This window comes from Megalobrama amblycephala, linkage group LG18, assembly GCF_018812025.1.
Source record: "Megalobrama amblycephala isolate DHTTF-2021 linkage group LG18, ASM1881202v1, whole genome shotgun sequence".
Lineage (NCBI taxonomy): Eukaryota > Metazoa > Chordata > Actinopteri > Cypriniformes > Xenocyprididae > Megalobrama > Megalobrama amblycephala.
Genome location: NC_063061.1, coordinates 37,632,380 through 37,656,896, shown reverse-complemented (window position 1 = coordinate 37,656,896; position 24,517 = coordinate 37,632,380). Strand labels below are relative to the sequence as shown.

The 24,517-nt window shown below is 37.8% G+C and overlaps 3 protein-coding genes across 5 annotated transcripts; all 3 read right to left on the bottom strand.

Annotated features, from left to right (window-relative positions):
• LOC125252847 (vitelline membrane outer layer protein 1-like) lies at positions 1–10,768 on the bottom strand. Of its 3 annotated transcripts, none has more exons than XM_048166463.1 (5): positions 10,397–10,768; positions 9,676–9,782; positions 9,441–9,554; positions 9,042–9,223; positions 1–241 (listed from the first exon to the last, which is right to left on the bottom strand). In XM_048166463.1, the coding sequence occupies exons 1-4, from the start codon at positions 10,601–10,603 to the stop codon at positions 9,043–9,045; spliced, it is 609 nt and encodes a 202-aa protein (XP_048022420.1). In that variant the 5' UTR covers positions 10,604–10,768; the 3' UTR covers positions 1–241; position 9,042. The 3 variants fall into 3 exon arrangements, with proteins under 3 accessions (XP_048022420.1, XP_048022418.1, XP_048022419.1); XM_048166461.1 differs by lacking the exons at positions 9,042–9,223; positions 9,441–9,554; positions 9,676–9,782; positions 10,397–10,768 and adding exons at positions 313–509; positions 974–1,087; positions 1,284–1,405; positions 2,061–2,365; XM_048166462.1 differs by lacking the exon at positions 1–241 and adding an exon at positions 8,695–8,970.
• A 2,733-nt stretch (positions 10,769–13,501) lies between these two features.
• On the bottom strand, positions 13,502–15,872 carry LOC125252844 (vitelline membrane outer layer protein 1-like). The gene is made up of 5 exons (XM_048166458.1): positions 15,592–15,872; positions 15,079–15,200; positions 14,789–14,902; positions 13,797–13,981; positions 13,502–13,725 (listed from the first exon to the last, which is right to left on the bottom strand). The coding sequence occupies exons 1-4, from the start codon at positions 15,796–15,798 to the stop codon at positions 13,798–13,800; spliced, it is 627 nt and encodes a 208-aa protein (XP_048022415.1). The 5' UTR covers positions 15,799–15,872; the 3' UTR covers positions 13,502–13,725; position 13,797.
• Positions 15,873–18,132: 2,260 nt separating this feature from the next.
• Positions 18,133–22,480, bottom strand: LOC125252846 (vitelline membrane outer layer protein 1-like). Its single transcript, XM_048166460.1, has 5 exons — positions 22,134–22,480; positions 19,119–19,237; positions 18,884–18,997; positions 18,514–18,695; positions 18,133–18,442 (listed from the first exon to the last, which is right to left on the bottom strand). Exons 1-4 carry the CDS (start codon positions 22,335–22,337, stop codon positions 18,515–18,517), a joined length of 618 nt encoding a protein of 205 aa, XP_048022417.1. The 5' UTR covers positions 22,338–22,480; the 3' UTR covers positions 18,133–18,442; position 18,514.
• Between the last annotated feature and the right edge of the window lie 2,037 nt (positions 22,481–24,517).

The following is a 24,517-nucleotide window of genomic DNA, read 5'->3' as shown; positions in this document are numbered from 1 at the left end:
TATATTAAAGTAAAATTTTAAAACAGATTTAAGTACAAAAGAATTGGACTATAAAGTACAACAGGTAACACTTTACAATAAAGTCTCATTATTTAATGCATTAACTAAGATTGAGCTGACTGTGAATTATCCCTTACAAAAATGTTGTATGACATGGTTCATGTTAGCTTATCATAGTATGATGATCAATTATTACAATCCATTTGGTCTTCTTGCTGTTCTTGTTGTCATCCTCCTACACCTGAAAGAACAAACAGATTTAGTTGATCTGCAGTATGTGTCAGTCTGAGGTTTAGATTGAGATCACTTCACCTTAATCACAGCAGAACATGCGCGCGTCATTGAGAGCGGTGTCATCTATGAAGTATCCCTGTGACTTTTCTACCCGCGTCCTGATACCACATATCCCTTTTCCCTGACACAATGGGCTCCAGTCGCCCCATTCGCCCCGGTCTGTGCCATCACCCTGAAGCAACAAGTCTGTGCCGTCACCTTGACTGCATTTGAATCTGAAATAAATGTGAAAGTATTATGTTAAAGTGCCCATATGCTTTTTCGGATATGACCTTGCATTAAATGTGGTATCGGAAAACTGGGCCCTTCACAAGCTCCTGTTCAAGATGCTTATGCAGAAATGCATTATCATGTGTGTTCGCCCCCAAAATTGGTCACTTCCAGACTATTTCTTAGGTTTGCATTCGAGGGTCAGGTGACAGGGACAGTACCTTGTACTGGTCGCGGAAGCTGCCCTTGCCCCGTTAAGGGAAACTGCCATTTGCATTCTCAAATATGTTAATGACTGCCTCATTCTAGCTCACTCTCGAGATTTGTTGTGCAAACCCAAGGACCTGGTGCTCAAGCCTGCCTTGTGCCTCATATTCAGTGATATTGTTTAATTGAGCTGCTTGATCAGGGACCTTAAACTGAGACCTTAATGGCAAATTCTAACCAGAATGTTCTGCCAAATACTCACTTGATGTTGTTTGCGGCCGTATTATCTTGAAGTTTTTGGGCAGACTGGACTCTTAGCTGGAAAGCTGTCAAGAATCCAGAAGGACACCATTTGGCATCTGTCCACTCACCCCAGCTGGAGAAAAAACACAATTTATGGCTTTTTTAAAGGTTTATTAAGACATTGAAGAACTTTAGTGATTAAATCAGGAACTGTTTTCAAGAAAATCCTCAGTTCATTTCTCTAGCCTATGAAGAAACTGCTCTTTAATGTAATAAACCCAGAGTAAACCTGCTGTAACTAGTTTTCATTTAGAGTCTGAGTCCATTACCTTCCTACGTCAGACTGAACGAAGGTGTCCTCATTTGAGTCTAACAAGTCTTTGGTCTGACTGACACAGTAAAGACGAATCCCATTGAGTGCTGTGTTGTCCGATACATGAGGTTTTTCCACCTAAAAACAAAACAAAAAACAGTAACAACATTAAGACAATCCTCTATTTGATAATGTTCATGGCAGGTTAACTAAGTTAAGTGACCAACGGCTCAACCGCTTCGTTCTTACTGCACTGCAAAATATATATATATATGCTGTATATATTTTCTAGATTTCTTTTTCTTCTTGTTTTCCAGTACAAATATCTAAACATTCTTAAATCAAGATACATTTTCTTTATGAAAAATGTGTCAAAATGTAGTGCTTGAAACAAGAAAAAAATATGTCAACTTGTTAAAGGCTGTTTATTAATACGCAATATTCATAATAAAAATTGTAAATTGTAAATCCACCATGTTTAGGCAAGTTTAACTGGAAAACAAGATAAAAGTACTGATTATTTAAATTTACACAAGATTTACTAAATTTTACATTTCGGGAATTGATTGGATCATGAAAAATCTTGTTTTCCCTCTGAAATAAGTTTATATTTTCTAACTCCATTGGCAGATACTTTTCTTGTTTGAAGCTCAAACTCATAATTTGAAAAGTCATTTTGCTTCTCCAGTAAATATATCTTGATTAAAGAATGTTTGGATATTTGTACTGGAAAACAACAAAAACGCAAAGTTAGAAAATCAAAACCTCTTCCATGAGTCAATGTTCAACTTACCTTCAAACGAAACCCTGCGGCGTATGTTCTAATTGGACACAATTCCCTTTCACCCCACGATCCCTGCTCCATTCCATTCGTCACAGTCAGCAATGATACAAAATTTCCTGTGGACTGAACGCTCACATGCAGCCCAATAATGGCCAACAGTGTAAAAGCAAAGGAAATGAAGTGATGCATTGCTACAGCACTGACCTACAGATAATGATTAAAATATTTCCGCTTGGTTTCTAAACCAAAAACTGACCCTGGGTTTCTGAGTCATCTGTGATTGGTCAGTGGAACCTGTCTGCTTCCTTACTGAGCCAACCAGAACAATAGATTTATATGATTTCATCAATAAATTCAGCCAATCAGCAGCCAGGAACACTGAGCACACATCAATTCCTGTAAATGAACACAAAAATACATGTTTGTGTAACCTATGGTGTCCTTGGAAAGTGTTTTACTCAGTAAAATGCCAATGAAATGCTGAGCTGATTTTGTAATTTTAAAAAGTTTAGAAATGGTGAGCAAATAATAAGACCGACCTTAAAAAACATTCTGTCATCATTTACTCACTCACACTCATGTTGTTCTAAACCTGTATTACTTAATTTCAAGAAGAATTTAAAAGGATTTTCACACAACTTGACTTCTGAAGTCTTATGATAATTTGCATGAAGAAATGAATACAAACAGATCATACTCTGTTAGCAAATGAATCAGCGTTTATTATAATGCAGAACTAAATGATTGTGCAAGTCACATAAACACACTTTAGAAAAACACTGAGATGGTCGAATTGCCAGTAAAATCATGTGCCCTTTGAATGCAATACATGTCTGTTTGGATCTGTCACATGACTAATGTCATAAATAATAAATTTTCTGCAGCCTCAAAGCTATCAATCATCAGTTGATCAAGCAGACACAGAGACAGTGTACCATAACATTCTCAAGTTAAGGAAGAAGCCTCATATTTATACACAAGATTTAGCAAAATCATCCACGATGTCCAGGCCGTCCAATCGTAGTACTCAAAGATCAACCTATACCATATATGGCATATTAAGAAATATAATAACTAGTAAGAGAGGGCAGATGTTCGAATGCATTCGTGTCTTGAGTTCCTGTTTGCGAGAGTGTATAAAGCCTAGTTCTGGTTTTGTCTAGGTGTGTCCATGATGATGTGCAGATAACATAACGAAAAGAAGTTACACAAGGGCAGTCTTACACAAGAATAGTCAAGAAACAAGAAAATATTAACAATTAAAGCCACTTTAAATGAATTCTGTTTGGTTTCTAAACTAAAACCAACCCCAGGGTCAGTAAAACTGCTCTAAGGATTCTTTTTTTCTGATCATTTTTTGAGCCGATCAGAACATCTTCAGACTACATTTACGGTTTATCAGTATTGTGATGTCCTGGTTCTAACCAACGAGCAGCCAGGAGCACCGAGAGCACATCAATGACCTGTACGTGAACACACAAAAATATAAACACTGATCCAATAAAATACACTTTTAACCGTCAGTGTCCTTGAAAACTGTTTTTCTTGGTAAAATGCCTAAAAAATGATTTGTAACTCCATCATCTCGCAAGAGATGAGGAGAACTCAAGAGAGCAACCACCACAGTGTGTTTATTGCAAATGTACAACAAAGTTTATTCGAAAACATTCAAAAGTTGCACAACGGGTAATCAGAAATGGCAAAGAAACAAAACAAGCAAAATCTAACAATTGTAACCACTAAAGCTAACAATCATATGCAATGGCAATTGCTCTACACTCAATCACAAATAAAACAATTTAATTCACATTTATTTAACGTTTTTCACAATAGATATCGTTTCAATGCATTCTTCTTACAGAGAATGAATGTCAACATTACAATTTACAGTAATCTGTTATTGGAGGTGACTGTCCAATGTATGTGGTTTCAGAAATGTACATATATAATCATGCAGTTAGCTAACGATATAATAATTTAGGCATTTTAATTTACAATCACTGTTAGCAGATTAATGATTACATGTTAACAATAATTAGGATATAGAAATTTGGGAATGTGCATGTTGATCCAGATGTTCCTTCATCTGAAGTCCTCGCAGGAGTCTCTTCACATTTGTTGGTCATCTGAAGTGTTCATAAGAGGCTGGATCCAAACTGAAGCTGATACTCTCTAGTCACCTCAGGACGGGCGTCCCGACGTAAAACAGAAAAGCAAATGGAGAATAATTAGCGTAGCTGCTGTTCATTACATTAAGCAAAGATAATCATTGGCAATTGATCTGATATGAGATGCATTATGTGAACGCTTGGCTAAAGAGATGCATCTTTAATCTAGATTTAAAGACAAACAGAATTTCACTCCAAACTCCAAAGCAAAAGTAATCACCAAATCAAACCACTACAAACATACGAGGAAGAAACTGTTCCTATGCCTAGCCGTTCTGGTGTTCAGTGCTCTGTCGAGATGTTGTAAGATATAATGCAGTCTCATTTTGACTGAATCATCCACTGACCTCGATAAACAAACTGCAGGGAGTCGTCCAGTGAGGGTCCAGTGATGTCCTTCAGGCAGGCCAGCACCAGTCTTTCAAATGACTTCATGACCACAGATGTTAAGACAATAGATCTGTAGTCATCCAGTCCTGTGATTTTGGGTTTCTTTAGAATTGGGATGATGGTGGAGCATTTGAAGCAGGAAGGAACGTCGCACAGCTCCATTGATCTGTTGATGATTTGTGGCACAGGATTTCAGACAGGCTGATGTAACGCCATCTGGGCCTGGTGCTTTTCTTGTCTTCTGTTTCTGGAAGACCCGGCACACATCCTTTTCACAGACCTGAAGTGCTGGAGGTGTTGATGGAGTATGGAGAGAAGGTCAGAACTGGTGTGAGACGGGGTTTTTCAAACCTGCATTAAAACTCAAAAAACTCAGAAGTCAAATCAATGGCCAATTGTTGATTGGACAGTGTTGTGGGGTACTTACAATCCGTGAGCTCGTCCCGGTCCATGGCAGCAGCCTTAAAAACGGTCCAGTCAGTGCACTCAAAGCAGGATTGTAAATCCCACTCTGCTTCATTAGTCCTGAGTACAACCTGCACAGCAAACCAGGAGTGCAGGAGCCATTTTCAAATGGGGGGGGAACAAAACTGTGCTCTGGGGGGATGTTGTTATGACCATGGACATCTTTAAATGCTCATGGGCTAAGGAATGCTAATGTCATTTATAGTCAACATAAAACTTCTGTCATGTGAAGAAAAAAATGACAGGACTTGATTTTACATCCAATAAAGGCCAACAGTGTAAAAGCAAAGGAAATGAAGTGATGCATTGTTACAGCAGTGGCCTGATGGATAAAAATAATGATTAAATTAATTCTGTTTGGTTTCTAAACCAAAAACTGACCCCAAGTTTCTGAGCCATCTGTGATTGGTCAGTGGAACCTGTTTGCTTCTTTACTGAGCCAATCAGAATGTAACCCACCACAAGTGGGTGAATAACTGGCCACAGGCTGTAGTAAGAATGTATTGCTTGTACAAGCTTTTATTCACAATAATAAAAATACCAAGTTTTGTATAAAAACAATTAGATATTTAAAACACGAGTACACATCATTCAGCAAGGAGAAAGAAACAAAAACAAAACAAATTTATGACAAACCACAGGGCTCCAATCCGGGCACAACTATACGTGTGTAGGAAAATATAGCCACTACTTGCAATGCACACTCCAAATACAGTACAAAAATCCACGGCACTCAAAAGGATAAATAAATCACCAAGAACCACAGAAGAATGCCCACCACCTCACCAGTGCCAGTCACACCCTTGGAGGAGACCCTGCAGCTGCCATGGAAATAAGATGGAAAACTAAAAAGAAAAAGAAAACAGTATCAATTGAAAGCATACAATAATATAAATACACAACATCCAAAGAAAAAAATGAGGGTAATTCAACAAAAATAAAAGAAATCAAATAGTAACAATAGCCGTGCTAGTCCTTTAAATGAGCTGGATTAAAGAAAAAAAGGAATACATCAACCACACGGTTCTTCTTTAAAAGAAACCTAATTCGCTCTCACTCATTCAACACTCTGAAGGCTGCATCACCAGGCCAATCACCATCAACACACAAGGACTTCTTGATAAAACAAATACATACGACTGCCTTATGCCCCACGTTCAAAAATCACATAAAGGTGACCTGATGCAAGCTCACGCTTATTTCCGAGTTCAATGAATGAATGAAACGAGGACGCGCAGTACTTCCGTGCGTCTATTTATAGCGTGCCAACTACGTAATGACGCAATTCTTAAAATTGTCCCAAAGACTATTGGGAGTTGTAGTCCCCAACCCATACGTCAACCGGTTACAAGAACAATAGATTTATATGGTTTATCAATAAATTCAGCCAATCAGCAGCCAGAAACACTGAGCACACATCAGTTCCTGTAAATGAACACACAAAAATTCAAACATCTGTTTGTTTAAACAGTAGTGTCCTTGGAAAGTGTTCACCTCAGTAAAATGCCAATGAAATGCTGAGCTGATTTTGTCATTTTAAAAAGTTTAGAAATAGTAAGCAAATAATAAGACCGACCTTAAAAACATTCTGTCATCATTTACTCACTCTAAACCTGTATTACGTTCTTTATTTCAAGAAGAATTTAAGTGTCATAAATGTATTTTCACACAACTTGACTTCTGAAGTCTTATGATAATTTGCATGAAGAAATGAAACAGATCATACTCCGTTAGCAAAAGAATCAGCGTTTATCCACGTAAGTGAGCAAGACAATAATACAAAACTAAATGATTGGAAAAGTCACATAAACACACTTTAGACCAGCACTTCTCAAAGTCCGGACTCCGGTCCGGATCCGGACCCGGAGGGAATTCAATCCGGACCCGCCTCCATTTCGTATTTCAACAGCAGTATTTGTGTGTAAGGGATTAAAAATCTGGATTTCCTACTTTGATAAACGCATGTCAAAATCATTTGTTTAGTGTTTTATGTCTTTTTGGAGATGGTCCGAAATTAAAGCGAAGGCGAGATATTTAAAGTTTTCCTCCGTGATTCAGTTGCCATGACATCCAGTGAGTGTATACTTTTGATGTAATTGGACACGAGTCGCGCGACGCAGCGTTTGAATGGGTGTGGAGCAGTGGTTCTCTTCGGCCCCGTCACAAATGTAAATGCGGCCCGCGATATGCCGACCACAATAATAATAATAATAATAAAAAATAGTATACAATTTATTTTTGTTTTAAAATTTAAATTAAAGTGAATTAAATAAATATAAATGAGCTATAATGCTTGTCATATTAAAATAATTTTGGTGAGCATTTATTATTTTCAGACATCAGGCAATGTAACGTTAGGCTAATGACGCAATCACTCAGTTAACGAAACAAACACAAGTGCGCGCTTAGGAAGAATTCAAACAGTAGCCATTAATTTTGTAAATTTAAGCCTCAAAATGGTCAAATTTGTTATTAAAGGAGAAAAGCTAAATGTGGACGATAAAATGAAGGAACACGTGCATGCAAACATGAAGAGTCGCAGCATCAGCAGTAAAGGTAAGAAGAATGGAAGAATCAGTTTGCTGTTAGGCCTAATGAGCGAGATGGGCAGCCTTCCTGTTTGCTTTGTAGTAAAGTACTTGACAAGCAAAACCTACAATTTCAAAAGACTGAACTGTGAATTCGATGTGTTTGTTTGATGTAGCTATTTTAAATCAGTAAAAATAACCGCATCATCGCACCCGCGGCTGGAATGAGCCCAACTCTGCGCGCTCGACTTCGGTAAAGTTGGTTTTATATTCGCACATTCGGACATCCGTATTCAATATCCTTGTTAATCACACTACATTGGACATTCAGTGGACATTCACAAGTAAATATGCCATTAAAACAATACTTGCCTATTTTGATCGACTGTGAAAAATGTTGTAAGTTGACAATCGTTGGTTGTCAATATCATGTCGCTGCTTAAAATTCGCAAACATTAATTTATTGCACATTTATTGGAAAGTCTGAATTTATCAGAAGTCCGAATGTGCGAATATAAAACCAACTTTACCCAAGTGCGCGCTCGCGGATCCGATGCTGCGCGAGGGATTGCGACATGACAGAATGCTTGATATCGTCAGAGATTGTAATTAGCCTACAGCGCGCTCAGTGTTGTTTGTAAAAAGAGCTGAGTAACATTTGCCTATTAAGGCGTTTATGTGATTGTTTGGTGACTACTGCGATGCTGTTGAAGAGAGTCATACAGAATTAAATAGCAACTTAAAGTGATGTATATACAGTTTGTGTGTTCATTGAGCATTACTGATTATTATTGTAATTACTGATTATTATTGTAATCTTGGTATAATAATAGTATTATCTGCTAATACCATAACATTAAATCTGATTGGTTTGCATTGGTGACGTCATATGTAAATTATATGCGGACCGTGAGACTTGCACTTGGACCATTGTGCGGCCCACTGGGAAAAAAGTTTGAGAACCACTGCTTTAGACAAACACTGAGATGGTCGAATTGCCAGTAAAATCATGTGCTATACAAGTCTCTTTAGATCTAATGTAATAAATGATCTGATGTAAAGTGTTGTGCAAAAGATGGTGAAACTACAAGGTTCTGTTAAAGAAAGTCTTTAATGCTGATATATTTGACATCCGTTTTGACTGACAGCAGAAGTTTAGGAGTCTTTTAGAAGAATCACTAATATACTAGAATAAAATAATATGAACTCCAATAATAGGGTGGAATGATGTCCAGTCAGCCCCACATGTGAATTATCCCTTACAAAACTGTTGTATGACATGGTTCATGTTAGCTTATCATAGTATGATGATCAATTATGACAATCCATTTGGTCTTCTTGCTGTTCTTGTTGTCATCCCTCCTACACCTGAAAGAACAAACAGATTTAGTTGATCTGCAGCATGTGTCAGTCTGAGGTTTAGATTGCGATCACATCACCTCATTCACAGCAGTACATTTGCGCGTCATTGAGAGCGGTGTCATCTCCTTTTCCCTGTGGACCTTCTACCCGCGTCTTGATGCCGCAGATTCCTGTTCCACCACACGCTGAGCTCCAGTCGCCCCAATCACCCCAGCCTGTGCCGTCACCCGTCAGCACAACACCATCACTGCAGCTGAACCTGGAGAAAATTCAGATGTGACAATTTTATGATAAAATATGTAATTGTGCTGCTGGATTGAATGTCAGTCACATGATCACCTGCAGCCTATGGCATAATCACAACCACCATCAGCAGCACGACTGAGTGTGATATTAATTGAACTGCTTGATGAGGGAATACAGAGTCTTTAAACAGCAAAATAAATCCAGGATGACTTACAGCAGCACATTCTCACCTGATGTTATTTGCGGCCGTATCATCACCCTTTCCTTGGGAAGATTCGACTCTCAGCTGGAAAGCTTTTAAGAATCCCGAAGAACACCACTTGATATTTGTCCACTCACCCCAGCTGAAGAAAAGACAAAGAGGGTTCTTGATCAAATTGATTATTATTTTCATGAAAATCCTCAATTCACTTATCTAGCTTAAACACTTGAATGTAAGAATTGTTAATAATCAGACTCCCTTACTGTCCTGCGTTGGACACAACATTTGCGGCTGATACTCTGGACGGATATAAACAGTGAAGACGAATCCCATTGAGCGCTGTATCATCACCATTGATATGTGGTTCCACCTTAAAACAACAACAACATTGAGACAATTGAAAGAGCTGAAACTAACCCAACAATTGTAACATTTAAATTCTCATAGTAACATTTAACTTTATGTTCTTTACAGACCCTTGAAAAATCTTAAGCAGGTGCAGCAGGAGCCAGTTGTTCAAAAGTAATCAGATTTCAGCTATCAGATTGGATCAAATGGGGGGAAAAAAAGGATTCTGAAATTAAATTAGATCACAAAATCCAATCTTGGTTTTAATCTGAATAAAATCATCAGTTTGTGTTGTTAAAACTTTTAAGTGAGATTGGGATATTTGATCCAAAAAAATCTGGATGATTGATCCCATCAGAAGGGTGGATTTCAGGAACAAAAATTTATTAAAACTTTAAAACTGCTAAAAAAAAATCCAATCCAATTTTGCTTTGAAAAACCAGCACAAAAGTAAAATTACCTGATCCTGGATAGCAAAATATGGGATTTCCAAATCCAGATCATTTTGATCCAGATGAAACTTTTTGAACAACTGGCCCCTGGAGATTAAATGACTAACTGCAACTCCACAGTTTTGAACCTTTGAAGCACTAATCCACCAGTGTATTAGCAAAATAAAGTCAATGCCCAACTTACCCTCAGACTGAACCCTGCGGCATACGTTCCACTTGGACACATGTCCTGATCCCCCCACGACCCCCAGGACATTCCGTTAGACACGGACAACACTGATTTGTAACTTCTGTGTGTGCTCCGCTCAGAACGTCTTCCTGTGGACTGAACGCTCACATGCTGCCCAATAAAGATGATCAGTGAAAACACAATGGAAAGAAAGTGATGCATTGCTATCGCACAGACTGACTGACTGATAAAAAAAAAATGCTGAAATTAATTTTGTTTGGTTTGCAAACTAAAACTGCTCTAAGAGACAACTGCTTCTTCAAATCCAGAACAGGAATCCTTTCTGAACCGTCTGTGGTCCGTCAGCAGAATCTGCCTGATTCCTTTTTTGAGCCGATCATTTATATGGTTCATCAATTTTGGGATGTCCTGGTTCTACCCAATCAGCATCCAGGAGCACCGAGTGCACCTCAATGACCTGTACATGAACACACAAACATAAAAACACTGATCCAATAAAATATCCATATATTTAACTGTAGTGCCCTTGAAAACTGTTTTTCTTGGTGAAATGCCGATACAATATTGAGTTATTTGATTAAAATAAATAAATAATAGTGATTGCAAGGAAACCACTGATAAAAGAAAAGATCAGTTAGAAGATCATTCTGTCATCATTCACTCATTATGTCTTTCTAAACCCAAGCAGAATTTAAAGGGTTAGTTCACCCAAAAATGAAAATTCTGTCATTAATTACTCACCCTCATGCCGTTCCACACCTGTAAGACCTTCGTTCATCTTCAGAAAACAAATTAAGATATTTTTGATGAAATCTGTGGGTATCTGATCCACACATAGGCCACAACGTCATTGCATCTTTTGAGGCCCAGAACGGTACTAAAGACATTGTTAAAATAGTCATGTGAATATAGTGGTTCAACTTTAATGTTATAAAGTGAAGAGAATACTTTTTGTGCGCAAAAACAAAACAAAAATAACTTTTTTTTAACAATTTGAACTGTTATAGGGGAAAGTGGGGTGAGTTGTGCCAGTTTTTACTCAATGTGACTTTAAAGTGAGGCCATGGCAGTAATGCCTTCAACTTAAGAATGTACATATATTTCAGGATGTGGTGCATGCCTGAGAACAATAACTTTGGATCTGAAATAAATTGTTTCAGAAATATAGCTTTTGGAAAAAAAGTGGTCTCGTGGCACAACTTGCCCCTGGTGCGGGATAAGTTGTGCCTTTGGGGAGAATACGTAGGGGTAATTTGTGCCAGTCATTTCTGAGGTAAAACAGAACATTTTAATGTCATGAACTGTAATGCTATATGAAAGCAAGACAAATTCAATACAAAATTACTCATTTAAGGTTTATTTAGATATTGTCACCCTATTAAACTGTTGGAATAGGCTAAGTCATATTTTGTAGTTTTTGGGAAAACACAAAAAACTTAAATACACAAAATATGATATTTGTGAATCATTTCAGGCAAAAAGGCTTTTGCAATAGATGCCTGTTGACATACATAGAACGCTGTCTCTCAATTATAAGAATAACATATAAGAATACACCACGTTCCAAATTATTATGCAAGTGACATATCAGTAAGATTTCAGTAGAATAAACATTCAGATTTTAGTTTTTCCTAAGAAAATGTTTGTTTGTTTATTTATCCATGTCTTATAACTGGTATCAATCTCAGACAAAATAATTTGCCAGGTCTATGGAAACCCTACTTAGAGGTTGTTCCACATTATTAAGCAAGTCACAGTTTTCATGCAAAATGGGGAGGAAGAAAGATCTTTCTGAAGATGAAAATACCTGTTTGCTGCTCCAACACTGGCTTTTTTTTATAGCTGCCCTTTTAATACAATTAATTTTTTTTGACAGGAACTTTCATTAATAAGCCTTTATCTGACCGAGTTCTGCTGTGCTCTAAATCACTCACAAATCTTATGATAATTCGATAATCTCCATTCAGTTTTCACACAATATTAGTTGTTTTCATGCCTTTTGCACAACATTGGACCATTTCATGCTTTTCATCTTCAGAAAGTGCATTTTATAAGTGTGTGGCATGATGGGTTTTGGTCTAAAATCAAGAATGTCACATAGTTTAACTGCTAAAATGTAAGAGTACAATGTACAATTACAAATTAATAATGTGTTGAAAATAATCATACGTGGGGGTGAGTTGTGCCACTGGCACATAAATATCTTAACCCAGGCCCTCTGGCACAAATCACCCCGGACCCACAAGTTTAAAAAACTAGCATGATCCAGCAGTTAAGAGCTAACATCATGCTAACTGTATAGACTCATTGTGTAGCCTGCTAAAGCACTAAAACATTTGTGAAATGTTTACAAACTTGTCTAGAATTGTTCAGACACTACAATCAAAAAACCTTGATCATAGAAATTTTACTTTGAAAGGGAAAAAACAGGGTTTTTTTAGCTAAAATGTGCTTTCCTCTCATGCCATGTGTCTCTCTTCTTTGGAGGATGAGTAAAATGGACGGCTTTTCAAAATTATGTGGTTACATGACCAATTTCTTCTATGGTTTTCCAGAAATAATGGGTGAAACTACTTCCCCCCTGGCACAAATCACCCCACTCTCCCCTACGCAGTTGAAAAAGTACAAAAAAGTATTCTTGTCTCTTCATAACATTAAGGTTGAACCACTGTAGTCACATTGATTTTAATGATGTCTTTAGTACAGTTCTGGACCTCAAAAGATGTCATGACGTTGCAGCCTATGTGTGGATCAGATACCCTCAGATTTCATCAAAAAAATCTTAATTTGTGTTCTGAAGATGAACGAAGGTCTTACGGGTTTGGAACGACATGAGGGTAATAAATTACAGAATTTTCATTTTTTGGTGAAGTAACCCTTGAAGAGTCATACTGTAAATGTATTTTCACACAATTTAAGTCATAGGGTTAGGAAGAAATAAATACTCACTGCTGTAGAGTATGCTGGTCATCCCCGGGGAATGCACGAATGGATAAGAATGCAATATAAGTCGCTTTAGATATAACCATCTGCCATATGCACTAATATAATAAATGATGTGATGTGAAGTGTTGTGCAAAAGAATATGAAACTACAAGGTTCTGTTCAGAAAGTCTTTAATGCTGATATATTTGACACCCATTTTTACTGACAGCAGAAGTTCAGGAGTCTTTAGAAGAATAGAAGAAACTTACTAGAAGGAATAAAATTATCCCTTACAAAACTGTTTTATGACATGGTTCATGTTAGCTTATCATAGTATGATGATCAATTATTACAATCCATTTGGTCTTCTTGCTGTTCTTGTTTTCATCCTCCTACACCTGAAAGAACAAACAGATTTAGTTGATCTGCAGCATGTGTCAGTCTGAGGTTTAGATTGCGATCACTTCACCTTAATCACAGCAGAACATGCGTGCGTCATTGAGAGCGGTGTCATCTCCGAAGTATCCCTGTGGCTCTTCTACCCGTGTCCTGATACCACACATCCCTTTTCCCTGACAAAATGGGCTCCAGTCGCCCCACTCGCCCCAGTCTGTGCCGTCACCCTGAAGGAAAGAACCTTGACTGCAGTTGAATCTGAAATAAATGTTACAGTATTATGTTCAAGTTCCCATATGCTTTTTCGAATTTTACCTTGCATTAAATGTGGGATGGGAAAACTGCGCCCCACAAGCTCCCGTTCAAGATGCTTACACAGAAATGCATTATCACATGTGTTCGCCCCCAAAATTGGTTAACCCGAAGGACGCGTACTTCCATGTCACTTCCAGACCATTTCTTAGGTTTGCTTTCGAGGGTCGGGTGAGACAGGGACAGCCCAAAGGGGAGGACCTTTTACTGGTTGCGGAAGCTGCCCTTGCCCCTTTAAAGGCCAGAACACACCAAGCCGACGCAGACGAACTAGTGGCGATGAAAGCAGACTGTGGGGTTGGCTCACGTTGGCAGCGTCTGTGTCCAAAGTTGCCCTGACACACCAAACCAACGCTAAACAGCCGACAGCCAAGTAGCACGTCAGTTCTGCGCCTGCGTGAGATGAAATGCCTTTCCGAACCAGCAGGCGGCAGTAGCTGAACAGCCAATCAGAATGATCAGATGGCCCGACGAGCTCCAACGGCGATTCAACATTTCGAATCGAAGAAAAACTGCCCGACAGTCGGCTTGGTGTGTTCCTGCCATATGGGAAACTGGCATTTGCATTCTCAAATATGATTGGCTCATTCTAGCTCACTCTCGAGATTTGTTGTGCAAACCCAAGGACCTGGTGCTCAGGCCTGCCTTGTGCCTCATATTCAGTGATATTGCTTAATTGAGCTGCTTGATCAGGGACCTTAAACTGAGACCTTAATGGCAAATTCTAACCAGAATATTCTGCCAAATGCTCACCTGATGTTGTTTGCTGCAGTATTATCTTTAAATTCATGGGAAGATTCGACTCTCAGCTGGAAAGCTGTCAAGAATCCAGAAGGACACCATTTGACTTCTGTCCACTCACCCCAGCTGGAGAAAAAACACAATTTATGGCTTTTTTGAAGGTTTATGGAAGACAGTGAAGAACTGTTTTCAAGAAAATCCTCAGTTCATTTCTCTAGCCTATGAAGAAACTGCTCTTTAATGTAATAAACCCAGAGTAAACCTGCTGTAACTAGTTTTCATTTAGAGTCTGAGTCCATTACCTTCCTACATCGGACTGAACAGAGGTGTCCTCATTTGAGTCTAATAAGTCTTTGGTCTGACTGACACAGTAAAGACGAATCCCATTGAGTGCTGTGTTGTCCAAAAAACGACGTTCTTCCACCTAAAAACAAAACAAAAAACAGCAACAACATTAAGACAATCCTCTATTTGATAACGTTCGTGGCAGGTAGAGATTAACTAGGTTAACTAACATAAGTGAATAACAGCTCAACCGCTTCGTTCTTACTGCACTGCAAAATAATAATTAAAATTTAAAATATTAAATCAAGATACATTTACTGGAGAAGCAAAATGAATTTTGTCAAAATGTGTCAAAATTAAGTGCTTAAAACAAGAAAAAATATGCCAACTTGTTAAAAACTGTTTAATAAAACACAATAATAAAATAACAATAAAATGTATCTTGACTCAAGAATGTTTAGATATTTGTACTGGAAAACAACAAAAATACAAAGTTAGAAAATCAAAACCTCTTCCATGAGTCAACTTACCTTCAAACTAAACCCTGCGGCGTACGTTCCACTTGGACAAAATTCCCTTTGACCCCACAACCCCCCCTCCAGTCCATTTGTCACAGTCAGCGTCGATACAAAAGATCTTTCGATGCTCCTCTCAGAACGTCTTCCTGTGGACTGAACACTCACATGCAGCCCAATAAAGGCCAACAGTGTAAAAGCGAAGGAAATGAAGTGATGCATTGCTACAGCAGTGGCCTGATGGATAAAAATAATGATTAAAATAATTCTGTTTGGTTTCTAAACCAAAAACTGACCCTGGGTTTCTGAGCCATCTGTGATTGGTCAGTGGAACCTGTCTGCTTCTTTTGAGCCAATCAGAATAATACATTTATATGGTTTATCAATAAATGCAGCCAATCAGCAGCCAGGAACACTGAGCACACATCAATTCCTGTAAATGAACACACAAAAATTCAAAGATCTGTTTGTTTAAACAGTAGTGTCCTTGGAAAGTGTTCACCTCAGTAAAATGCCAATGAAATGCTGAGCTGATTTTGTAATTTTAAAAAGTTTAGAAATAGTAAGCAAATAGTAAGACCGACCTTAAAAACATTCTGTTATCATTTACTCACTCTAAACCTGTATTACTTTCTTTATTTCAAGAAGAATTTAAGTGTCATAAAAGTATTTTCACACAGCTTGACTTCTGAAGTCTTATGATAATTTGCATGAAGAAATGAAACAGATCATACTCCGTTAGCAAAAGAATCAGCGTTTATCCACGTAAGTGAGCAAGACAATAATGCAAAACTAAATTGTGCAAGTCATGTAAACACATTTTAGACAAACACTGAGATGGTCCAATTGCCAGTAAAATCATGTGCAATACAAGTCTCTTTAGATCTGCCACATGCTCTAATGTACAGGTGCTGGTCATATAATTAGAATATCATCAAAAAGTTTATTTATTTCACTAATTCCATTCAAAAAGTGAAACTTGTAGGCTATATTATATTCATTCATTACACACAGACTGATATATTCCAAATGTTTATTTCTTTTAATTTTGATGATTATAACTGACAACTAAGGAAAATCCCAAATTCAGAATATTGTGAAAAGGTTCAATATTGAAGACACTTGGTGCCTCACTCTAATCATCTAATTAACTCAAAACACCTGCAAAGGCCTTTAAATGGTCTCTCAGTCTAGTTCTGTAGGCTACACAATCATGGGGAAGACTGCTGACTTGACAGTTGTCCAAAAGACGATCATTGACACCTTGCACAAGGAGGGCAAGACACAAAAGGTCACTGCAAAAGAGGCTGGCTGTTCACAGAGCTCTGTGTCCAAGCACATTAATAGAGAGGCGAAGGGAAGGAAAAGATGTGGTAGAAAAAAGTGTACAAGCAATAGGGATAACCACACCCTGGAGAGGATTGTGAAACAAATCCCATTCAAAAATGTGGGGGAGATTCACAAAGAGTGGACTGCAGCTGGAGTCAGTGCTTCAAGAACCACTACGCACAGATGTATGCAAGACATGGGTTTCAGCTGTCGCATTCCTTGTGTCAAGCCACTCTTGAACAACAGACAGCGTCAGAAGCGTCTCACATGGGCTAAAGACAAAAAGGACTGGACTACTGCTGAGTGGTCCAAAGTTATGTTCTCTGATGAAAGTAAAATTTGCATTTCCTTTGGAAATCAGGGTCCCAGAGTCTGGAGGAAGAGAGGAGAGGCACACAATCCACGTTGCTTGAGGTCCAGTGTAAAGTTTCCACAGTCAGTGATGGTTTGAGGTGCCATGTCATCTGCTGGTGTTGGTCCACTGTGTTTTCTGAGGTCCAAGGTCAACGCAGCCGTATACCAGGAAGTTTTAGAGTTTCATGCTTCCTGCTGCTGACCAACTTTATGGAGATGCAGATTTCATTTTCCAACAGGACTTGGCACCTGCACACAGTGCCAAAGCTACCAGTACCTGGTTTAAGGACCATGGTATCCCTGTTCTTAATTGGCCAGCAAACTCGCCTGACCGTAACCCCATAGAAAATCTATGGGGTATTGTGAAGAGGAAGATGCGATATGCCAGACCCAACAATGCAGAAGAGCTGAAGGCCACTATCAGAGCAACCTGTGCTCTCATAACACCTGAGCAGTGCCACAGACTGATCGACTCCATGCCACGCCGCATTGCTGCAGTAATTCAGGCAAAAGGAGCCCCAACTAAGTATTGAGTGCTGTACATGCTCATACTTTTCATGTTCATACTTTTCAGTTGGCCAAGATTTCTAAAAATCCTTTCTTTGTATTGGTCTTAAGTAATATTCTAATTTTCTGAGATACTGAATTTGGGATTTTCCTTAGTTGTCAGTTATAATCATCAAAATTAAAAGAAATAAACATTTGAAATATATCAGTCTGTGTGTAATGAATGAATATAATATACAAGTTTCACTTTTTGAATGGAATTAGTGAAATAAATCAACTTTTTGATGATATTCTAATTATATGACTAGCACCTTTAATAAATGATCTGATGTGAAGTGTTGCGCAAAAGAATGTGAAACTACAAGGTTCTGTTTAGAAAGTCTTTAATGCTGATATATTTGACATCCGTTTTGACTGACAGCAGAAGTTCAGGAGTCTTTAGAAGAATATAAGAAACTTACAGGAATAAAATAATATCAAATTCAATAATAGGTGGGATGATGTCCAGTTAGCCTCAGATTCATTTAGGCTTTGTTTTGTCATAATGACCGACTGACTGTGAATCATCCCTTACAAAACTGTTATGACATGGCTCATGTTAGCTTATCATAGTATGATGATCAATTATTACAATCCATTTGGTCTTCTTGCTGTTCTTGTTGTCATCCTCCTACACCTGAAAGAACAAACAGATTTAGTTGATCTGCAGCATGTGTCAGTCTGAGGTTTAGATTGAGATCACATCACCTTAATCACAGCAGTACATTTGCGCGTCATTGAGAGCGGTGTCATCTCCATTTCCCTGTGGACTTTCTACCCGCGTCTTGATGCCACAGATTCCTCTTCCACCACACGCTGAGCTCCAGCTGCCCCAATCACCCCAGCCTGTGCCGTCACCCGTCAGCACAACACCATCACTGCAGCTGAACCTGGAGAAAATTCAGATGTGACAATATTATGATAAAATATGTAATTGAATGTCAGTCACATGATTACCTGCAGCCTACGGCCTAATCACAAACACGATCAGCAGCACGACTGAGTGTGATATTAATTGAACTGCTTGATGAGGGATTACAGAGTCTTTAAATAGCAAAATAAAGCACCACATTCTCACCTGATGTTGTTTGCGGCCGTATCATCACCACTTCCTTGGGCAGATTCGACTCTCAGCTGGAAAGCTTTTAAGAATCCCGAAGGACACCACTTGATATCTGTCCACTGACCCCAGCTGAAGAAAAGACAAAGAGGTTTCTTGATCAAATTGATTATTATTTTCATGAAAATCCTCAATTCACTTATCTAGCTTAAACACTTCAGTTTAAGAATTGTTAATAATCAGACTCCCTTACTGTCCTGCGTTGGACACAGCATATGCGCCTGATGATACTCTGGATGTATATACACAGTGAAGACGAATCCCATTGAGCGCTGTATCATCAAAGTGACGACCAGGGGTATGTCTTTCCACCTTAAAACAACAACAACATTGAGACAATTGAAAGAGCTGAAACTAACCCAACCATTGTAACATTTAAATTCTCATAGTAACATTTATCGGTAACACTTTACAATAACAGTACATGAATAATCATGAACTAATACCTAAATTAATAGTTACTTCAACATGAACTCATGATTAGTTAAGATATGAACTAATGAAGAGTGATCCTTAACTACTACAGGAGTCATAAGGATTCATGCATGAAAACAGCAGCCTTAACTATGCGTTAATACACGTTTGATAATTAATGCATTAATTAACATTTAGGGGTAAACTAAATAAATCAGCCTCCATAAGAGTAAACAAGAAGTACTCTGAATTTGAATTAAACGTGATTTAATACTGTCATAATTTACACTGTAATATCATAATCTGCCATCTGCAGCTTTGTGACAAATGATTGGAATGGCACATGATTATTTAGCCATTAATTACATAGATCTGTCTAATCAAATGTGGAAAATAGACTAACTACCACTAATAAATTTAATTTGATCTAAACCGTTTTCTGATTTTTATTGCTCATGTATATTTAGTCATAGCTAAATAGTCATAGATTATTCCCGGAACTAAAGTATGTAGGGTTTGTTTCTGGCAGGACACTCATTAGTGGCGCACGCTAGGTGTTCTCTTGGTGCGTTTGTTGTGTTGCTGGCATTTTAAACTAATAAATGTTGACTGCTTTGGTAAGTCGAATTCATAATTAAAGACATATTTACATGTATGTTTTATTGGGGTTTTCAGGAGGTTATATGCAGTTATTAACTGTATTTGTATTTTTGTCGTTTAAATGTCTATGCTTTGATTATCATTAGCTTGTGGACGCGCCCGATTTTACATGTAAATGTGTCTTATGTGTGTCTTTACAGGTATGTTTATGGCTTGCTTTCAAGTCCATATATGTTTAATTATGTAAATAAAAATAAAATACAAATACATTTTATTTAGTTTTTTTGCACCGGGGTGTAAAGGAATAAGGACGGCACTCTTAGTGTTTATTCATATATTAGTGAATGATTTGTACGTGCATCGTGTCATGTCTTTACTTGAGGGGGCACGATCATAATTAACTAACCATATACTAACATCAACTAATAGCTTAATAATGCATAATTATGTCATGACTTTACTTGAGGGGGCACAATCATAATTAATTCATTATTAACTAAGCATATACTAACATCAACTAATGGTTTGTTAATGCATAATTATGTCATGACTTTACTTGAGGGGGCACAATCATAATTAATTCATTAACTACTTACCAAATTCAACTTGTGATTTATCATTAACTTACTATCAAATACACATGTACTAACACAACTATATAAGTGTTCAGCCCAGTTAAGTGATGTTGTGCGACTTTTCAAAAAGTCAGAGAATGGAGGTACAGTATGATCACGGCCTGCAAGTGAATGGAGAGTGAACTTCTGAATCTGAATCCAGCAAACGCTCCCTGACCTTAGTTCATGTTTCCTGTTTGGTTATTTTTTTTGGGGAACCGATTCCTCAGGAACTGTTATAAGTCACAGTTGTTTAGTTTGATAGGAAAGAATATCACAAACATATTAAGACCTTTTAAGATAAATTATTAGTGTATTTAGTATTTTATATGTTTGATAAGGAGGATCAGTGAAAATAATGACAAACTAATCATGTGCCTTTCTGTAATGTTTATAATGAAGCTGCTGATGTCACTAGTTTAAATTCTGACAATAATAAATTGTTTAAATTTATTTCAAAGTCCAAGTATTTATTATTCCTTCTTATAGAGACTGTTTGATTTAGTTTACCCCTAAATGTTAATTAATGCATTAATTATCAAACATGTATTAACGCGTAGTTAAGGCTGCTGTTTTTATGCATGAATCCTTATGACTCCTGTAGTAGTTAAGGATCACTCTTCATTAGTTCATATCTTAACTAATCATGAGTTCATGTTGAAGTAATTCAGGTATTAGTTCATGGTTATTCATGTACTGTTATTGTAAAGTGTTACCCATTTATCTTTATGTTCTTTACAGACCCTTGAAAAATCTTAAGCAGGTGCAGCAGGGGCCAGTTGTTCAAAAGTAATCAGATTTCGGCTATCAGATTGGATCAAATCTTGAAAATGTGTTGTTCAAAAGGATTCTGAAATCAGATTAGATCACAAAATCCAATCTTGGTTTTCATCTGAATAAAATCATCAGTTTGTGTTGTTCAAAATGTTTCAGTAAGATTAGGATACCTTTGATCCAAAAAAATCTGGATGACTGATCCCATCAGAAGGGTGGATTTCAGGAACAAAAATGTATTAAAACTGCTCGAAAAATACGACATTTTTATCATGTAATATACATACACACATATATTTTTATTAATTTGCTCTTGATTATCTTAAGTGTTAAAGTAATAAATTAGCAGTAGTCATATTGAGCCTTTCGGTAAACTAATGTACTGTAAAGTACATTACAAAAAAGATTTTGGTACCATAAAATAATCCCCAAACAGCTGAAAGTATCAAACAAAATTATTATATTTAATTCAAAAAACCCCCCATCTCATATTTTTTGTATCATCATGTCCCTTCAGGGTCTCCGTAGAGCACAAGTAATCCGGATTTGGTAATTTGAAAAAGTGTGTATCTGGATCAGGGTGATCCAATCCAATTTTGCTTTGAAAAACCAGCACAAAAGTAAAATTACCTGATCCTGGATAGCAAAATATGGGATTTCCAAATCCAGATCATTTTGATCCAGATGAAACTTTTTGAACAACTGGCCCCTGGAGATTAAATGACTTACTGCAACTCCACAGTTTTGAACCTTTGAAGCACTAATCCACCAGTGTATTAGCAAAATAAAGTCAATGCCCAACTTACCCTCAGACTGAACCCTGCGGCATACGTTCCACTTGGACACATGTCCTGATCCCCCCACGACCCCCAGTACATTCCGTTAGACACGGTCAACACTGATTTGTAACTTCTGTGTGTGCTCCGCTCAGAACGTCTTCCTGTGGACTGAACGCTCACATGCTGCCCAATAACGGCTAGCAGTAAAAACATGGAAAGGAGGCGACGCATTGCTACAGCACTGACCTGATTGATAAAAAAATACTGATTGTTAGATTAATTTTCAGGTAGACTATCTGCAGCCTCAAAGCTATCAATCATCAGTTGATCAAGCAGACACAGAGACGGTGTACCATAACATTCTCAAGTTAAGGAAGAAGCCTCATATTTATACACAAGATTTAGCAAAATCATCCACAATGTCCAGGCCGTCCAATCGTAGTACTCAAAGATCAACCAATACCATATATGGCATATTAAGAAATATAATAACTAGTAAGAGAAGGCAGATGTTCAAATGCATTTGTGTCTTGAGTTCCTGTTTGCGAGAGTGTATAAAGCCTAGTTCTGGTTTTGTCTAGGTGTGTCCATGATGTGCAGATAACATAACGAAAAGAAGTTACACAATGGCAGTCTTACACAAGAATAGTCAAGAAACAAGAAAATATTAACAATTAAAGACACTTTAAATGAATTCTGTTTGGTTTATAAACTAAAACCAACCCCGGGGTCAGTAAAACTGCTCTAAGGATTCTTTTTTCTGATCATTTTTTGAGCCGAAAACATCTTCAGACTACATTTACGGTTTATCAGTATTGTGATGTCCTGGTTCTACCCAATGAGCAGCCAGGAGCACCGAGAGCACATCAATGACCTGTACGTGAACACACAAAAATATAAACACTGATCCAATAAAATATACATTTAACCGTCAGTGTCCTTTGAAAATTGTTTTTCTTGGTAAAATACCTAAAAAAATTTTTGTAACCCCATCATCTCGCAGGAGATGAGGAGAACTCAAGAGAGCAACCCACACACACAACAAAGTTTATTAGAAAACATTCAAAAGTTGCACAACGGGTAATCAGAAATGGCAAAGAAACAAAACAAGCAAAATCTAACAATTGTAACCACTAAAGATAACAATCATATGCAATGGCAATTGCTCTACACTCAATCACAAATAAAACAATTCAATTCACATTTATTTGTATAACGCTTTTCACAATAGATATCTTTTCAATGCATTCTTCTTACAGAGAATGTACAAACCCAATTCCAAAAAAGTTGGGACACTGTACAAATTGTGAATAAAAAAGGAATGCAATAATTTACAAATCTCATTAATTTATATTTTATTCACAATAGAATATAGATAACATATCAAATGTTGAAAGTGAAATGTCATGCCAAATATGAGCTCATTTTGGATTTCATGAGAGCTACACATTCCAAAAAAGTTGGGACAGGTAGCAATAAGAGGCTGGAAAAGTTCGTACATATAAGGAACAGCTGGAGGACCAATTTGCAACTTATTAGGTCAATTGGGAACATGATTGGGTATAAAAAGAGCCTCTCAGAGTGGCAGTGTCTCTCAGAGGTCAAGATGGGCAGAGGATCACCAATTCCCCCAATGCTGCGGCGAAAAATAGTAGAGCAATATCAGAAAGGAGTTTCTCAGAGAAAAACTGTAAAGAGTTTGAAGTTATCATCATCTACAGTGCATAATATCCAAAGATTCAGAGAATCTGGAACAATCTCTGTGCGTAAGGGTCAAGGCCGGAAAACCATACTGGATGCCTGTGATCTTCGGGCCCTTAGACGGCACTGCATCACATACAGGAATGCTACTGTAATGGAAATCACAACATGGGCTCAGGAATACTTCCAGAAAACATTGTCGTTGAACACAATCCACCGTGCCATTCGCCGTTTCTGGCTAAAACTCTATAGGTCAAAAAAGAAGCCATATCTAAACGAAGTGCAGGTGTTTTCTCTGGGCCAAGGCTCATTTAAAATGGACTGTGGCAAAGTGGAAAACTGTTCTGTGGTCAGACGAATCAAAATTTGAAGTTCTTTTTTGGAAAACTGGGACGCCATGTCATCCGGACTAAAGAGGACAAGGACAACCCAAGTTGTTATCTGCGCTCAGTTCAGAAGCCTGCATCTCTGATGGTATGGGGTTGCATGAGTGCGTGTGGCATGGGCAGCTTACACATCTGGAAAGGCACCATCAATGCTGAAAGGTATATCCAAGTTCTAGAACAACATATGCTCCCATCCAGACGTCGTCTCTTTCAGGGAAGACAACATGACAATGCCAGACCACATACTGCATCAATTACAACATCATGGCTGCGTAGAAGAAGGATCCGGGTACAGAAATGGCCAGCCTGCAGTCCAGATCTTTC

Excerpts from the sequence above, each read along its gene's own strand:
- LOC125252847 (XM_048166461.1), bottom strand. The coding sequence starts at position 2,240 with ATGCATCACTTCATTTCCTTTGCTTTTACACTGTTGGCCATTATTGGG. Across the intron at positions 1,406-2,060 it reads CCGCAGGGTTTCGTTTGAAG|GTGGAAAAACCTCATGTATC; the intron begins GTAAGTTGAACA and ends TTTTGTTTTTAG. Across the intron at positions 1,088-1,283 it reads GTTCAGTCTGACGTAGGAAG|CTGGGGTGAGTGGACAGATG; the intron begins GTAATGGACTCA and ends TTTTTTCTCCAG.
- LOC125252844 (XM_048166458.1), bottom strand. The coding sequence starts at position 15,798 with ATGCATCACTTCATTTCCTTCGCTTTTACACTGTTGGCCTTTATTGGG. Across the intron at positions 15,201-15,591 it reads CCGCAGGGTTTAGTTTGAAG|GTGGAAGAACGTCGTTTTTT; the intron begins GTAAGTTGACTC and ends TTTTGTTTTTAG. Across the intron at positions 13,982-14,788 it reads ACTGCAGCAAACAACATCAG|ATTCAACTGCAGTCAAGGTT; the intron begins GTGAGCATTTGG and ends CATTTATTTCAG.
- LOC125252846 (XM_048166460.1), bottom strand. The coding sequence starts at position 22,337 with ATGCGTCGCCTCCTTTCCATGTTTTTACTGCTAGCCGTTATTGGGCAG. Across the intron at positions 19,238-22,133 it reads CCGCAGGGTTCAGTCTGAGG|GTGGAAAGACATACCCCTGG; the intron begins GTAAGTTGGGCA and ends TGTTGTTTTAAG. Across the intron at positions 18,998-19,118 it reads GCTGTGTCCAACGCAGGACA|CTGGGGTCAGTGGACAGATA; the intron begins GTAAGGGAGTCT and ends TCTTTTCTTCAG.